The sequence below is a fragment of the Geotrypetes seraphini genome, chromosome 9, assembly GCF_902459505.1.
Source record: "Geotrypetes seraphini chromosome 9, aGeoSer1.1, whole genome shotgun sequence".
Taxonomy (NCBI): Eukaryota; Metazoa; Chordata; class Amphibia; order Gymnophiona; family Dermophiidae; genus Geotrypetes; species Geotrypetes seraphini.
In genome coordinates, this window is record NC_047092.1 from 125631852 (window position 1) to 125648837 (window position 16986).

Here is a 16986-nt window from a genome sequence, read left to right on the forward strand (position 1 = left end):
CCTGTAGCATCTGAAAAGCCTGGGCTTTTCCTGCTGCTAGGCTAAGGAGCCAACCAACGCGGTAAGGGAATCCCCAGCTGCATCAGTGGTAAGTGAATTCTTTGTACCCTGACAGTTAGGGAACCTCTCACATGGGCTTTGTGGGAAGCCCGGGCTTCCCTGCAATATGAAGCCGACTCGCAAGGCACTTGCGGCGGGGTTCCCTGGCAACCGGCACCCAATAATGAAGAGGATTCCCCACCGCACAGGCCTGTACAATGCTTGCACAGGCCGGCCGCGAGTGCCTTGTGTCTGGAGCACAATGAGCACTTTTTCCCTTGCAATTTTTCCCTTTCCATTCTGAAAGCATCTGAAAACCTGGCTTTTCTCCAAAACGTAAAGCTAGCTATCCTCTTCATAACCTCTAATTTCTTATTATGACCTTCCCTCATTTATTGAATTACCTGTAAGCCGTGCTGAGCTCTATCTTTATGGAGATGATGCGGTATACAAACTTAAGTTTTAGTTTAGTTTAGTTTAGACTGGCTGCCAATCAGAAGCAGGGTCCAATTCAAAGTTGCAAGCATGGTACACAAGGCCATATATGGCAAAAACTCAGCTGGACTCACATCCGCTATCCAAATCACACAATCCTTCCACAACTTGAGGACAATCCAACGCTGGAAACTACCACCCCCCTCCGCCCGCCATGTTTGAAGGAAGGCTTTATTTAAGACCACCTTTGAGTTCCAGGGCCCCAGAATCTGGAATAGCCTCTCGGGCAGCCTTTGACAAACACCCACAAACTTTCAAATTCAGGAAAGCACTGATAATACACCTTTTCTCCTCACTGCTCTGAACCATTCCTATTCAGTCACCGCATGATATCTCCCATACAATTTCTTGCATGATGTCTATGTTTCTGTAGCATTTCTAATATTATGTAAGTCACAATGATTCCAAGCTGACATTTGCGGGATACAAGAGTTGGAATGGTATGAAAAACTTGCTGTTATTGAAGTTTCAAGTTTATTAAAATTTTTAATTAATTACCTATCGTGATTTCTAGGTAATGTACAGTAAGAAAAGCACAGTTAATTACCGTAACAGGTATTATCCAGGGACAACAGGCAGCTATTCTCACATATGGATGACGTCACCGACGGAGCCTCGATGCGGAAGCCTCGCAAGCAGACTTGCTTGAAGAAACTAGAAGTTTCGAGTCAGCCACACTGCGCATGCCTTCCCACCCAGCACAGGGCGCGTCTCCTCAGTTCAGATAGCTAGCAGAGAAGCCAACCAGGGGAGGTGGGCGGGTTGCGAGAATAGCTGCCTGCTGTCCCTGGATAACACCTGTTACGGTAACTGTGCTTTATCCCAGGACAAGCAGGCAGCCTATTCTCACTATGGGTGACCTCCAAGCTAACCAGAATGGGATGGTGGGAGTGTTGGCAATTTAGAAGAATAAATTTTGTAATACTGTCCGGCCAAACTGGCCATCCTGTCTGGAGAAAACATTCAGACAATAGTGAGAAGTGAAAGTATAAACCGAGGACCATGTAGCAGCTTTGCTAATTTCCTCAATAGATGTAGATCTGAGGAAAGCTACTGAAGCTGCCATTGCTCTGACTTTATGGGCTGTGACTCTACCCTGTAGTTGTAATCCAGCCTGGGCATAGAAGGAAATACAAGCAGCCATCCAGTTGAAGATGGTACGCTTAGAGATAGGATGTCCCAACTTGTTTGGATCGAAGGAAACAAAAAGTTGAGGAACAGTTCTGTGAGGTTTGTTGCGTTCCAAATAAAAGGCCAAAGCACGTTTACAGTCCACAGTATGAAGAGCTGATTCTCCAGGATGAGAATGAGGCTTTGGAAAAAACACTGGAAAAGTAATGGATTGGTTGAGATGAAATTCCGATACCACCTTAGGAAGGAATTTAGGATGAGTATGGAGGACCACCTTGGAAGACAGTAAAAGGTGGATCAGCAACTAAAGCTTGCAGTTCACTGACTCTTCGAGCAGAAGTGAGGGCAATGAGAAACACCACTTTCCAAGTGAGATACTTCAGATGAGCCATAGACATTGGTTCAAATGGAGGCTTCATTAATTGAGCAAGAACATTGAGGTCCCAAACCACAGGAGGCAGTTTGAGAGGAGGTTTGAGATTGAAAAGTCCTTTCATGAATCTGGAAACCACCGGATGAGCAGAGAGGGGTTTGCCTTCAATAGGCTGATGGAAAGCCGCAATTGCATTGAGATGGACTCGGATCGATGTAGATTTGAGACCAGAAGTGGATAAGTGCAAAAGGTAATCCAAAACAGAAGATAAGGAGGAATGTTGAGGCTCCTTATCATGAGAAAAACACCACGTAGAAAACCTAGTCAATTTTTGTTGATAGCATTGTCTAGTGGTAGGCTTCCTAGAAGCCTCTAAAATGTCTCTTACAGGTTGAGAAAACTGAAGAGGAGTCATGTTGAGAGGTACCAAGCTGTCAGGTGTAGAGACTGCAGGTTGGGATGAAGCAGAGTTCCCTGACCCTGTGTAAGCAGAGATGGAAAAACTGGTAGAAGGTATGGTTCCCTGCTGCTGAGTTGAAGTAGAAGGAAGTACCAAGGTTGTCTCGGCCACCGGAGGAGCAATCAGAATCATGGTGACATGATCGTTCTTCAACTTGACCAGTCTTGAGAATGAGAGAGAATGAGAGTGAATGGAGGAAATGTATACAGGAAGAGATTTGTCCATTCCAGAAGAAAAGCATCTGCCTCGAGGTGACGAGGAAAATATATTCTGGAGCAGAACTGAGGCAGTTTGTGGTTGTGGGGAGCTGCAAAGAGATCTATCTGAGGCATTCCCCACTGTGAAAAAATGTGATGAAGAGGCGAGGAATGGAGTGTCCATTCGTGAGGTTGCAGAAGACAACTCAAGTTGTCCGCCAAGGAATTTATCGCCCCTTGGATATAGACAGCTTTGAGGAAGGTGTTGTGGCGGATTGCCCAGTCCCAAATCTTCAGAGCTTCTTGACAAAGGGAGGAAGATCCTGTCCCTCCCTGTTTGTTGACATAATACATGGCGACTTGGTTGTCTGTCCGAATGAGGACTACCTGATTGTGAAGATGTTGAAAAGCGTTAAGAGCCTTGAAAATCGCTCTGAGTTCCAACAGATTGATGTGACACTGACGATCCGTACTGGTCCAGTGGCCTTGTGTACTGAGACCATCGAGATGAGCGCCCCAAGCGTAGGTTGAAGAATTTGTCGTGAGGACTTTCTGATGGGGGGCATTTGAAAAAGGAAGCCTCTGGAGAGATTGGAAGAGAGCATTCACCAACAGAGAGACTGCTTCAATGAAGGAGTGACTGTTATGTGTCCAGAAAGTGGGTCGCAAACCTGCGTCCACTGAGATGCCAGGGTCCACTGAGGAATTCTGAGGTGAAGTCCATCTAGACTATTGGGGTGGGTCAGTGGAGTGGGCAGGCTTGATGGGCTATGGCCCTTTTCTGCCGTCATCTTTCTATGTTTCTATGTTTCTATGTAAGTCTGGCAAAAGGAGTCACATGTACTATGGAGGCCATGTGACCCAGAAGTACCATCATGTGTCTCGCTGATATGAAGGAGCGGAAAGACACTGTATGACAGAGTTGAAGGAGAGCTTCCAGACGTTGTTGTGGAAGGAATGCTCTGAGTTGGATAGTGTCCAGGACAACTCTGATGAATTGTAGATTCTGAGAGGGCTGAAGTTGGGATTTGGGAAAGTTGATTTCGAATCCCAAACTCTGTAGGAACCACGTAGTCCGTTGGGTCGCTACAATAAGCCCTTGAGATGTTGAATCTTTGATGAGCCAGTCATCTAGGTAGGGAAATAGCTGAAGACCATGGGGTCTGAGAGCTGCAGCTACCACTTCCAGGCACTTGGTCAATACTCTGGGAGATGAAGCCAGGCCAAAGGGCAGCACTCTGTATTGATAATGCAGATTCCCCACCCGAAATCTGAGATATTGGCAGGAGGCCGTATGAATGGGAATATGAGTATAAGCCTCCTTGAGATCCAGAGAGCATAACCAGTCGTTCTGATCTAGGAGGGGATAAAGGGATGCCAGGGATAACATGCAAAATTTTTCTTTGACTAAATATTTGTTCAGAGCCCTGAGATCCAGAATGGGTCGCAGATCGCCCGTCTTCTTCGGAACAAGGAAATAACAGGAGTAGAACCCCCTGTTCTGCTATTCCAAAGGAACTGGTTCGATGGCATGGAGATGAAGCAGAGCTTGAGCTTCCTGAAGAAGAAGGGCGGTCTGGGATGGACTGGAAGGATACTCTCTTGGAGGGAGCTCTGGTGGAACCTGAGTGAAATGAAGAGAGTATTATCCTTCCCTGATGATTGACAGCACCCAGAGGTCGGATGTTATTGTCTCCCATCGGTGGTAAAAATGATAGAGATGACCTCCAATAGGGGGAAGATAATTCAGAGACAGAACGGTGGAGGTTATGCTCAGTTTTAAACAGTCAAAAAGGCTGAGTAGCCTTAGGTGCAGCAGACAGTTGAGATTTATGTTGCTTTTGATTCTGCTGTTTCTTAGGAGGAGGGCGAGTGTAAGGAGCCATCCTCGGAGCAAAACGCCTCTGGTAAATAGGAGGAGGGCGTGTAGGCTTGGCAGGAGCTGGCTTTGGCTTAGGTCTGACAATAGAAGCAAAGGATTTTTCATGCTCAGACAATTTCTTGGTGGCTGCCTCAACAGATACATCGAAGAGGTCATTGCCTGCACAAGGAATATTAGCCAAGGGGTCCTAAAGATTAGGATCCATGTCAATGGTACGAAGCCAGGCAAGGCGACGCATCGCTACAGAACAAGCAGCTGCCCGGGCAGACAACTCAAAGGCATCATAAGAAGTCTGAAGTAGATGTAATCTGAGTTGTGATAGAGAAGCGATGACTTCTTGAAATTCAAAGTTCTTTTGAGTATCTAAATAACTAAGAAATTTAGGCAAAAGAGCAATGAGGAACTCAAAATAAGTGACAAAATGGAAATTGTAATTGAGGACTTTAGAGGACATCATGGCATTTTGATAAATGCGACGTCCAAATTTGTCCATAGTTTTCCCTTCCCTTCCAGAAGGAACGGTAGCATAAACCTTGGAAGTATGGGACCTTTTCAAGGATGACTCCACAAGTAGGGATTGGTGAAATAACTGTAAATTCTCAAATCAATGGAGAGCTTTATATCTGGAGTCTAATTTGCCTGGAACAGCTGGAATTGCATGAGTATCCAGGCATCCGGTAAAAGTTTGAGACAAAAGCTTGTGAAGAGGAAGTTTAAGTGACTCTGCCGGAAGTTGAGGAAGATGCATGATTTCGAGATACTCCTTAGAGTATTTGGAACCAGCATCCAATTGAAGGTCCAGGTCAACAGCCATTTGACGAAGAAAAGAGGAGAAAGATAGCTGATCTGGTAGTGCCTTCCCTCGAGAAGGACTCGAGGTTGTCGAGGCAGCCTGGGTCGAAGATGAAGCTTCGGCTGGAATAAGGCATCAAAAGAATAGGGCGACTTGGATGAAGCAATCTAAACCGATGAGTCCTCAAGGTTTGGAAGTGGAGACCTCGATCGAGGAGTCGGTGGTCTAGTAGAAATAGGTGTATATAGAGGCTTAGTTGAAGAAGGATGCTCTTTAGAAGAAGAGCTATGCCTAGATGGATGCCTCGATGAAGGTCTCGATCATCAGTGAGAACGGTGCTTGGAAGCAGATCTCAAAGATCGAGGAGACAGCCTCGGAGAGAGAAGCAGCCGATGCCACCAAGGAATGGATAGGACTGGAGGCTGTGGATCGAAGCTCCAAAGGCTTGATGGAGGAACCTCGATGCACTCCCAAAGAGTCTGCTCCTTGTATGGAGTGAGGATTCCTGCCGAGGCACTTGCAAAGAATCTGCTCTTTGCTTCACATGCTTAGATGCCAGACCAGACACTAGCAGAGACTCTGCTCCTTGCATAGAGTGTGTAGACTCAGACACAGAATTGAGCTTCTGTGGTGCAAAAATAAATAGGAGGCATAGGAAGAGGCTCGACCTAGCGGGAGTCTGCAGAATGCCCAGGCTGGATTAGAGTAGCTAGCTTCAGTCCCATTTTGGTGAGGAACTGAACAATTGCTGCTCTAACATGGTCTGGAAAGAAGCCGGCAAGGATGGATCTGCGTCTGAAACTGGACCACCTGCCTTGGCTGGAGGTTCCACCGAGGCAGTGGAAATGTGCTTCGACTTAGAAGTCTTAGACACCTTAAGCACCACCGGTGGAACTGTCTGCTGAGCTATCTGACCTGAGGATACAGGGGAAGATACAGCAGACATCGAAGAAAGAACCGCTGCAAACGAGGAAGGTCCGATGAGACTCGAGGTCGAAGCAGTGGAGGCAGGAGGAACCTCGGTCGAAGGCGAGACCGAGGTCAGCCTCGGAGTCGAGGAAGTGGTCGAAATCATCTGGAAGAGCTTCTCCACTGAAAGTAGACGACGTTTAAGGGCTCGAGGTTGCAGAGTAGCACAGTGCTCACATGACTTCGGGTGATGTTGTGGCCCAAGGCACTTGAGGCAGCTGCTATGTGGGTCCATGAGAGAAATTGCACGCTGGCACTGGCTACACTTCTTGAAACCTGTAGCTGGCTGGGACATAGAAGGAAAAACAGCTGCTGCAAGGTCAAGGCCCCTGGGCTGAGGCCGAGCGGACTGCCACGGCAGCCGAACGGAGGAAATAAAACTAGAAATAAAATAAAGTACAGCGATTCGTGAAGAAAAATAACAAACCGCGGTGAGAGAAGGAACGAAGTAAGTTAAACGCAGAGAGTCAAAGACGGACTTCTCGGCTCCACGGAAAACTGAGAACTGAGGAGACGCGCCCTGTGCTGGGCAGGAAGGCACTCGCGCATGTGCGGTGCAGCTGACTCACAACTTCTAGTTTCTTCAAGCAAGTCTGTTTGTGAGGCTTCCGCATCGAGGCTCTGTCGGTGACGTCACCCATATGTGACAATAGGCTGCCTTCTTGTCCTGGGACAAAAAGGGGTTACATGTAATCAACAATAAAACATAACATTAATTGTCATGGACATTAACAGACACAACTTGACCCTCATTCCCCCGCAATAAACCAACATCCTCCCCACCCCACCCTTTTCTCTCCCCCTCCCCGCCTTTGGCCCTCTTCTCCCTCCCCCTTTTCCTTCCAATCCAACTCTGATAAATTCCTACTATAACTCAAACATTTCCTTCCCCGTTGCTTGTGATTCCGACAAAATGTTGTAAATCCGTGTTCAGATCGGATACTAATTTAATTGATGTGAACCGCCTAGAACTCTTTGGGTATGGCGGTATACAAGAACATAATAATAATAAACAAAGTGGGATGAGGCAGAACTACAATAATTCAAGAAAAGCAGAGATAAAAGGTAAAAAAAACAATAGGAAGAGGAGGGAAGTTTCATTTGTTAGCCAAGAATAAAAAAGAGCTGGAAAACTGGAGAAGCTAAAAAAAGCCTAGGACTCGAAAGCTTCTTTAAAAAGAAAACATTTCAAAACCCCTTTGAATTTGTCTAGGTTTTTTCCAATCTTAAGTGGATGGGTAAAGAATTCCATATAAGAGGAGCTGTTATAAAAAAAAAAAATGGTTGTACGACGGGTGTAAATGATCTTTAGGGAGGGTACGAATAGTAGGCTTTGTCTAGTGGATCTAAGTGATCCGTATGGTAAATGAGGAATGAGAATATTGTAAAAAAAAACCAAAAACACCCACAAAACTAGGGGCCTTGTAATCTGTGTTTTGAAAGTTAACAATGCAATTTAATAAGTTATTCTATATGGGATAGACAACTAGTGGACTTTTTTCAATAATGGTGTGACATGATCATACTTCTTGGATTTGGTAATGATTTTAATCTCAGTGTTTTGTATCATCTGAAGTCGTCTAATTTCTCTCTGCAGAATACTATTATATAGACATTTGCAGTAATCAAGCTTGGATATCATGAGGGAGTGAACCAATGTAGTCAAAGATAGTGCATCAAGAAAATTTGCTAATGATCTTATCATTCGTAGTCTGTAGAAACAGTTTTTTTACTATGGTACTAACTTGTTCATGATAGTTTAATTTAATGTCGAAGATTACGCCTAGAATTTTGACTGAAGAAACCATAGTAATTGGGGTGTTAATACATATCGGAGATGAGAAATGGATTCCATCCTTCCATGGACAGAGTAGGGAGTTAGTCTTTGGAATGCTCAAAGATAGCATGTTATTTATTAGTCATTTGCTGATAGTCCCTAATTTTAGGTTAATGTCATCTATTTCATTGGAGTTTGTAGGTAGAGAATGGCATGGGGAAAAATTTTGTCCCAGTCACCGCCCCTGTCACCCCACCGTCCCTGCGACCACTGTCCCCTCCCACATCCCCGCTGCATCCATACAAGCCTCAGTACTGTAATATTTAGTTTATGCCTTCCCTTCCTTATAAATCAAAATGCTGGCTTCTGAACTAGAAAAAGAGATGTTTAGCTGGCAGGGCTTTGTTTATAACATTTTTATCAACATAACTAATATACTACTTTATCCTAAAACAAAAAAAAGAATAGAATTTTTTTTTCTACCTTTGTTGTCTGGTTTCTGCTTTCCTCATCTTCTCATTCAATTCCTTCCATCCACTGTCTGCCTTCTCTCTGCATTTTCCATTTGTTCTATTATTATGCCTCTCCCTTCCATCTCTCCCTCCACCCCCCCCAATTGGTCTGGCATCCATCTTCTTCCCTCCGCTCCCACCATCTCTGTCTTCTTCCCTTTCAGCGTCTTCTCCCCACTCTCTGTTCCCTATTATTTCCTATGGGAACTTCGGGGGCGGCTTGTAAAACAATTTTAAAGTTGTTTTTCACAGTTTCTGAGGGTAGGGTTCAGGTCTCCCACCTCCCCAGACCCCAAATCGCTATTTTTTTATTTTCGGGTTTTGTTTATTTTTTGCGCACATTCAGCAGATATCTTGGATTTTTAAAACAATTTTTTTTCTAACTTTAATTTCTGCCTCAAAAACCCCTTGATTTAATTGCTGCCTCAAAAACCCCTCGATTTGATTCAATATCTTTTGGGATGGATTCCTCAGCCCCTAATCTGTTGAATGTCAACATTGATTGCGCCGGATTGGCACCAGATCAGCAATTGTGTACCACGTGCAGTAGCGTGCTGGGGGAGGGGATGGGAGTTTCGGACTTCACTTCTGAGTAATCCCAACCTGAGTCTGTGTCTTACGAAGAAAATCTCACCCAGAGGCCGTTCTGCAGTCTGCAAACGCCTGCGTTCCGAATCTGGGGACTCTTGGTGCAGCGCATGTACCTCAACCCTGCCATGGTTGCGGGGTGGACCTTTTCACCGGATTTTATTCAGCTCCTCTGAAAGGCATATTCTTCAGACCCCGCTCGTTTGATGCAGTCGGTGGGCGCATCGTTTTTTTTGGTCTGTTGCACCTGTGGCGAAGCTTCATGTTTGGGAGCCCTCTCGTTTGCCTCTTGCAGACCTCAATTGCAGAAGTTGCCATGCAGATATTATGACTTTTCGGTCTCCTGCCACTGTTTTTATTTTGGATCCAGCTGATGCCTTTGTTGGGACTGGTTACCTTGGCCGCCCCGAGTGTCTGGATTTGGGTGCTGACCCTTCTTCGCATATTTTAAAGCAGGATTATGTCCGCCTCTTTACTATTGATGTTCTGAAAGAGCTCCATTTGTTTTCTCCATTTTTCACTTCTCAGGCTTCAGTCCTGGACTGTTTTCCTGTGGCAAGGGGTCCATTCAGTCCACAGCTCCTTGGTCTGATTTCAGGACAATGCGATACCCTAGAAAGCTCTTTCTGGCCTTCTAAAGCTATGATTAAGCTTTACCACCTGGATTCTGATTTTTGGCAGGCATGAACAGCCTGAGGTAGATTTCACCATGGTGCAGGTTATCCAGCGCGCAGCCTTCCTTTCTGACTAGTGATGTAAATCGATTTGATTTAAATCAAATCCACCCTGATTTTTATAGACTGTACTTATACAGAAAATGCAAAGTACAGCAAGAGAGGAAACAGCAGGGCTGACAAGTATAGTCCTATGCATGAAAGCAAGGTATACAGACTAAGCAATGATGGAAATAGTATGCAAGTGCAACTGAAGATCAATGCATTGTACAAGTAGGGCGGGTGAGTGTAAAGTAGACTCTAAGTTAACTGGCACCCACGGGGCTTGGTAGATGCAAGATAACGTAGTTTCTGTTTGCTTGAGAGTTATTAAAAATAGGCCTAACTAACGTAAATACTAACGTAAATATAAAACAAGATTTTTGGCCTAAAAAAGGGATATCAGTTTATATTTGATCCGATCCCCCCCCACAAAGACCACTGTCACTGCTGTCCTCCCACTTTGAACTAACTCCCCCCTCCCGAAGCCACCGCCGTCACTATCCTTCACTGGAAACCTCCTCCCCCCCCCAAGGTCACTGCCGCTGTTCTCTTCCCTTCGTGCCCAAGATGATCAGTGCTGCTGTCCACCTCCTCCCCTTCCAGCACTGTACTTACCACACGCGCTCTGGTGCTGAAAGAGTCTGATGCCTATGTTTTATGCTGGGCCGCTGCAGGGCCTTGAGCATCTGCGCATGTTCAAAGCCTTCTGGCTCACACCCTCTTCCTGCTCTTTCTATGCTCCCTTACCCAAGAAACATTCAAAAAAATTTCCATCATTCAGAAAAAACAGCATCAATTTTGCATTAGAATGTAGATGTGAAGAATTATTGTGAAAGGGTAGATTTACTGAGCTTAGTCATGGTATCTTCGGCAAGGATCGGCAATAGTGAATGTCCTAAGTTCTGTCAGTGCAGAGATTGTGGATTTAGCATTTTTTTGTTAAAACTAAACATGACCATGCTTTTTTTTTTGTTAAACTAAGCATGATCTTGCTGTTTTTTATAGCCAGCTCTTCAATGTGTTGTGGTGCAGAAATTTCTAGCTTCCAGAACATTCTGTTCTACGAGAGTATACTACATGAATGCAAATCTTAAGCACATGCACTAATCACACAACCCCCTGGGGGATACCTCTCAGACTTCAGCTGACCAGTGCAGTGGTCACAAGGGCATCCTGTTGCCTTCAATGCTGAATTTGATGGCTCGTTGTGTTTTACTAAGCCTTTTCTGTTCAGCATATCGTCTCTTGTGTTTTTCCAAGCGACTTATAGCTTTCCTAACAGCTCCAAGCTATGGACATTATAGTGAATGAAAGAAATAAAAAGACAGAAGAAAAAAAAGTAGAGAAAGCTTTTAACTAACCAGGTCAGTCCTTCTCATGATGGTAGCCTAACAGAGAGAGAGAGAGAGAGAGAGAGCGCGAGAGAGCATGCAGAACTGGAATCCAAAGACAAGAGGCAGGAACCATAAATATGCCATCGTCACATCTCATACTGCCTAAAATTAGCAATTATGTCAAAATATTAAATCCACTGCTTACCCGGGAGGATTCCATTTCCACATTCCATTTTGGCCTAACCACATAGTCCTTATTCGATGGCATTGGCACTCTGGCACGAGCACAAAAACCTGGGTCACCAGGTCGCAGAGCTCTGAGAAAGGAGAATGCGTAAGTTCACAGGTTATCTCACAACTTGCAATGTCTACAATGAAGTTTTAAAGATCAGCACTTACTTTTCCTCCCCAGTCAGCACTTTCTCCAGGTCCCTGCGAGGTGTCTGACCACCAGAGCTGCAAAAAAGTTAGAAAGATCTGTAAACATACAGAGATGCTGCTGCTCCTTCCTTAAGACATTCTCTGAAAGCCAAAGTTTTTTTTGACAGCCCTGTAAAATGTCATCAGCATTATCCACTGTAAATATGGTTTGATAAACTTTCAACTAAATGAGGAGAAATTAGGTCTTACCTACTAATTTGCTTTCCTTTGGTCCCTCTAGACTGGCACAGATCAGTATTATGCACTCCTACCAGCAGATGAAGACTGAGAACTAGAGAATGACACACGGACAAATTTTTCCCTGTCCTTACGGGAACTTATTTTCTTGTCCCATCCCTGCAAGTTCTTGTCCTGTCCCTGCCCCATTCCTGGAAGCTCCATTCTCATATGCACAAGCCTCAAACACTTTAAAATCAAAAGTTAAGAACATAAGAAGTTGCCTCCACTGGGTCAGACCAGAGGTCCATCCTGCCCAGCGGTCCGCTCCTGCGGCGGCCCATCAGGTCCGCGACCTGTGAAGTGGTTACTGACCACTTCTATAACCTACCTCAAGTTCTATCTGTACCCCTCTATCCCCTTATCCTCCAGGAACCTATCCAAACCTTCCTTGAACCCCTGTACAGAGTTCTGGCTTATCACCTCCTCCGGAAGCTTGTTCCATGTGTCCACCACCCTCTGGGTAAAAAAGAACTTCCTAGCATTTGTTCTAAACCTGTCCCCTTTCAATTTCTCCGAGTGACCCCTAGTGCTTGTGGCTCCCCACAGTTTGAAGAATCTGTTCTTATTCACTTTCTCTATACCCTTTAGGATTTTGAAGGTTTCTATCATGTCCCCTCTAAGTCTCCTCTTCTCCAGAGAGAACAGCCCCAGCGTTTTTAACCTGTCAGCGTATGAAAAATTTTCCATACCTTTTATCGGTTTAGTCGCCCTCCTCTGCACTCCCTCGAGTACCGCCATGTCCTTTTTTAGGTACGGCGACCAGTATTGAACACAGTACTCCAGGTGCGGGCGCACCATTGCGCGATACAGCGGCATGATGACTTCCTTTGTCCTGGTTGTGATACCCTTTTTGATGATGCCCAGCATTCTGTTTGCTTTCTTTGAGGCTGTCGCACATTGCGCCGATGGTTTCAGTGATGTGTCAACCATCACCCCCAGATCCCTTTCAAGGTTACTCACCCCTAGCCGTGTTCCCCCCATTTTGTAGCTGAACATCGGGTTCTTTTTCCCTACATGCATGACTTTGCATTTCTCTACGTTAAAACTCATTTGCCACTTATTTGCCCAGTCTTCCAGTCTCGTTAGGACCCTTTGCAGGTTTTCACAGTCTTCCGTGTTCCTAACCCTGCTGCAGAGTTTGGTGTCATCAGCAAATTTGATAACCTCACATTTTGTCCCCGTCTCCAGATCGTCAATAAATATATTGAACAATAGAGGTCCCAGCACCGACCCCTGTGGAACTCCGCTCGTGACCCATTGCCAGTCTGAGTATTGGCCCTTTACTCCAACCCTCTGTTTCCTGCCTGCCAACCAGTGTTTGATCCATCGGTAGATATCCCCTTGTACCCCGTGGTTCCACAGCTTTTTTAGTAGCCGTTCGTGAGGTACCTTGTCGAAGGCTTTTTGGAAGTCAAGGTAAATGATGTCTATGGATTCCCCCTTATCCATCTGGCTGTTTATTCCCTCGAAGAAGTACAGAAAGTTTGTGAGGCACGACCTTCCCTTGCAGAAGCCATGCTGGCTCGCCTTCAGTTGTCCATTTTTTTTTAATGTGTTCGCAGATTGTGTCCTTTACCATTGCTTCCATCATCTTTCCCGGAACTGAGGTGAAGCTCACAGGCCTGTAGTTTCCCGGGTCACCCCTTGATCCCTTCTTAAAGATGGGCGTGACATTTGCTATTTTCCAGTCCTCTGGGATCTCCCCAGTTTTTAGGGAGAGGTTACATATTTGGCGAAGTGTCTCTGCTATTTCGTTTCTCAGTTCTTTTAGTACCCTTGGGTGGATGCCGTCCGGGCCTGGTGATTTGTCGCTCTTCAGTCTATCTATCTGTCTGAGGACATCCTCTTTGCTTACCTCTAGTTGTACCAGCTTTTCGTCGTGTTCCCCGTTTATAATCACCTCGGGTTCTGGGATATTGGATGTGTCCTCTCTGGTGAAGACTGACGAGAAGAATTTGTTTAACCTGTCAGCTATCTCTTTTTCCTCCTTTATCGCTCCTTTCCTGTCTCCGTCGTCCAGTGGTCCCACTTCCTCTCTGGCTGGTTGTTTCCCTTTCACATACCTGAAGAAGGGTTTGAAGTTTCTTGCTTCTCCTGCCAGTCTTTCCTCATATTCTCTCTTTGCTTTCCTGACCTCTCGATGGCATTCTTTCTGGTGCCTTTTGTGCTCTTCCTGGTTCTCCTTTGTTGGTTCCTTTTTCCATTTCTTGAAGGATGATTTCTTGTCGCTTATCGCCTTATTAACTGCAGTTGTTATCCATGCTGGGTTTCTAGTTCGATTTTTTTTGCACCCTTTCCTGAACCTTGGGACGCACAGGTCTTGTGCCTCGAGCACTGTGCCTTTAAGCAGTGTCCAGGCTTCCTTTACGGTCTTCATCTTCCCTGAGTTGTTGCTGAGCTTTTTTCCTACCATTTTCCTCATGTCTTTGTAGTTTCCTTTTCTGAAGTTGAGTGCTGTCGTTGTGGTTCTTTTCACCTTTGATGTTCCCATGTTTAATTTGTACTGGATCATGTTGTGATCGCTGTTCCCTAACGGTGCTAGTACCACCACTTCCTTTGCGGGTCCTTCTAGCCCGTTGAGGATTAGGTCCAGAGTGGCATCCCCTCGCGTTGGTTCTGTGACCAGCTGCTCCATGAAACAGTCTCTTATCACCTCTATGAATTTAGTTTCTCTCGTGCAATTTGAGTGCCCAATGTCCCAATCTATTCCCGGATAGTTGAAATCCCCCATAACCACCACCCTTCCACTTTTGCACACCTGCCTCAGTTCGGCCTCCAGGTCCAGGTCGTTTACTTCTGGCTGTCCTGGTGGGCGATAGTAAAGTCCCAATTTGATGTCAGCTCCTTCCCCTCCTGTTAGTTTAACCCATAGTGACTCCAGACTGTCTGCCCTTATTGTTGTTTCTGATCTGGATGAAGGAATGTAGTCCTTTATATACAGTGCTATTCCTCCCCCCTTCTTGTGCGCCCTGTCCCTCCTGTAGAGTTTGTACCCTGGCAGGGCCACATCCCATTTGTTGTCCTCTGACCACCATGTCTCTGTGATTCCTATTATGTCTAGGTCCTTATTTCTGGCTATAACTTCTAGCTCCCCCATTTTAGTCCTTAGGCTCCTAGCATTTGTATATAGGCAATTTAAGTCCCGGTTAGTTACCTTTTCTTTTGGGTCTACTCTTGATTTGATGCTCCTGCTGGTCTCCTCACGGGCTGCCTCCTGTGGTGTGTCTATCCCGTCCTCCACCCGCTTCTTTGATAACCCTCTGGTTCCGGCTGTGTCCTCCCTGTCTTGCTCTTTAGCTCTACTTGCCTCTCGGGTCCTGTACTGTATCCTTGGGTTTATGTCCATAAAGTGTCCATTTTGCCTCTAGTCCACTATCTTCCTTTCCTGTTTCAGTATCCTTGCTCGATACTGTGGTCCGATGTGTCGAGGTCAGATCGACTCTCGGCTTTCCCCTTGTTATCAGTTTAAAGTCATGTCTATGCAGGTCTGGATGTTACGTGCCAGCATCCTCGTCCCAGCCGTGCTCAAATGCATCAGTCTCTCCTGTAGAGCTTGTTTTTCCCCAGGAAGGTTGACCAGTTCCGTACAAAGAGGAAACCTTCCTCGTCACATCATCGCCTCAGCCATCCATTTGTTGCTTGCAGCTCGGTCTGTCTCCTCGCATCTGCCCTTGGCACTGGCAGGATCTCTGAAAAGGCTATCTTCCCTGTCCTCAGCTTCAGCTTCCTCCCCAGGATCTTAAACTGCTCGGTCAGTGTAGTCATGTTGAAATTTCTTCTGCTGATGTCATTGGTTCCGACGTGGATTATCACTGCTGTTTCCTCTGTCTCAGCTCCCTCCATGATTCTCTCAATTCTGTCGGAGATGTCCTTTGTCCTCGCCCCTGGGAGACATGTCACTAGGCGATCCGCTCTGCCTCCTGCTATGTGACTGTCCACCTCTCTCAGGATTGAGTCTCCCACCACGATAGCAGATTTTCCTCTCCTCAGCTTCCTCCTGGGTCTCAGGTCTGTGTCGATGATTGGGTCCTCCAATCCTTCCTTCTCCTGATTTGTTTCTCCGCTAGGTTCCTCTCCCTCGGCTCCTGGTGGGTCCTGGTGGGTCCCGGTGGCTCCTGGTGGGTCCTGTCCTCCATCAGTTTGTTCCCTTCTGAAGAGCGGGTGTTCCTGTGTTTCTACCATCTTGCAGGCCTCCTCTATGAATCTTTCGAGCTCCCTGACCTGTTCGTTGAAGTGGTTCTCTCTGGTGGTGTCCTCAGTTGGTTCAAGCTCCCTTGGTTCCTCTATGGAGCGGAGTCCTTCTAGCTCCTTTACTTTGATCTGCAGTCTCCCGACCTCCTTCTTCAGGCTAGCCAGTTCCTGACATCGACTGCATATGTAGGCCTGCCTCCCGGAAGGGAGGTAGTCATACATGTGACAATCAATGCAGTATACTGGGAAGCTTTGCTGGCCTTCTGCTGCCTCCATTGTTCCTTCCTTGTGATTTAAGTCCCTTGGTGTGCTGGAGTTTGTGTGACGTGTAGCTAGGTGTAGAAATAGAGAGAAAAAAATAATGAGAATAGAAGAAAGAAAATTTTTTTTTTTTTTTTTTTAATAAGAAGTTATTTAAGAAGATTGAAATTGAAATTGCTGCTGAGCAGCCTAGACTCCTGGCTCCTTCGCAAAGGCGCCCTCGCTAAGGCGAGCGCCTTTGCCGCTCGCCTTCGCTGCGCGCCGAACGGCCGCACGCCGTTGCCGCGCCCCCTTTTAAGGGGGAGCCTGGGCACTGAAGCGACCTCTGATGCGGTGGGGGTGGGCGGAGCTTTCTCTCGCCGCTACCCCGATCAGCTTTTCACCCCTCCTGGCTGCCCTTGTGCCTCTCCTCCAGCCCTCTCAGTCCTGGCTTTCTCCCTGCTGCCTCCCGATCCTGCCCTGTAAGTACAGAAACTGTAAAAGAGCAAGTTAGAACGCCGCCGCGGTCTGCCTCGTGCTCAGGCTTCCTGCCTTTTAAGGGGGAGCCTGGGCACTGAAGCGACCTCTGACGCGGTGGGGGTGGGCGGAGCTTTCTCTCGCCGCTACCC

At 46.3% G+C, this 16986-nt stretch overlaps 1 protein-coding gene across 2 annotated transcripts in view; it reads right to left on the minus strand.

The window, feature by feature from the left end:
• IWS1 (interacts with SUPT6H, CTD assembly factor 1) overlaps positions 1–16986 on the minus strand; it is a 278708-nt gene that overhangs the window by 14521 nt on the left and 247201 nt on the right. For both annotated transcript variants that reach the window (XM_033957615.1, XM_033957616.1), the window contains exons 12-13: positions 11666–11722; positions 11472–11583 (exon numbers count right to left, since the gene is read on the minus strand). In XM_033957615.1, the coding sequence (XP_033813506.1) occupies positions 11472–11583; positions 11666–11722 (169 nt within the window). The remainder of the gene's footprint in view (positions 1–11471; positions 11584–11665; positions 11723–16986) is intronic.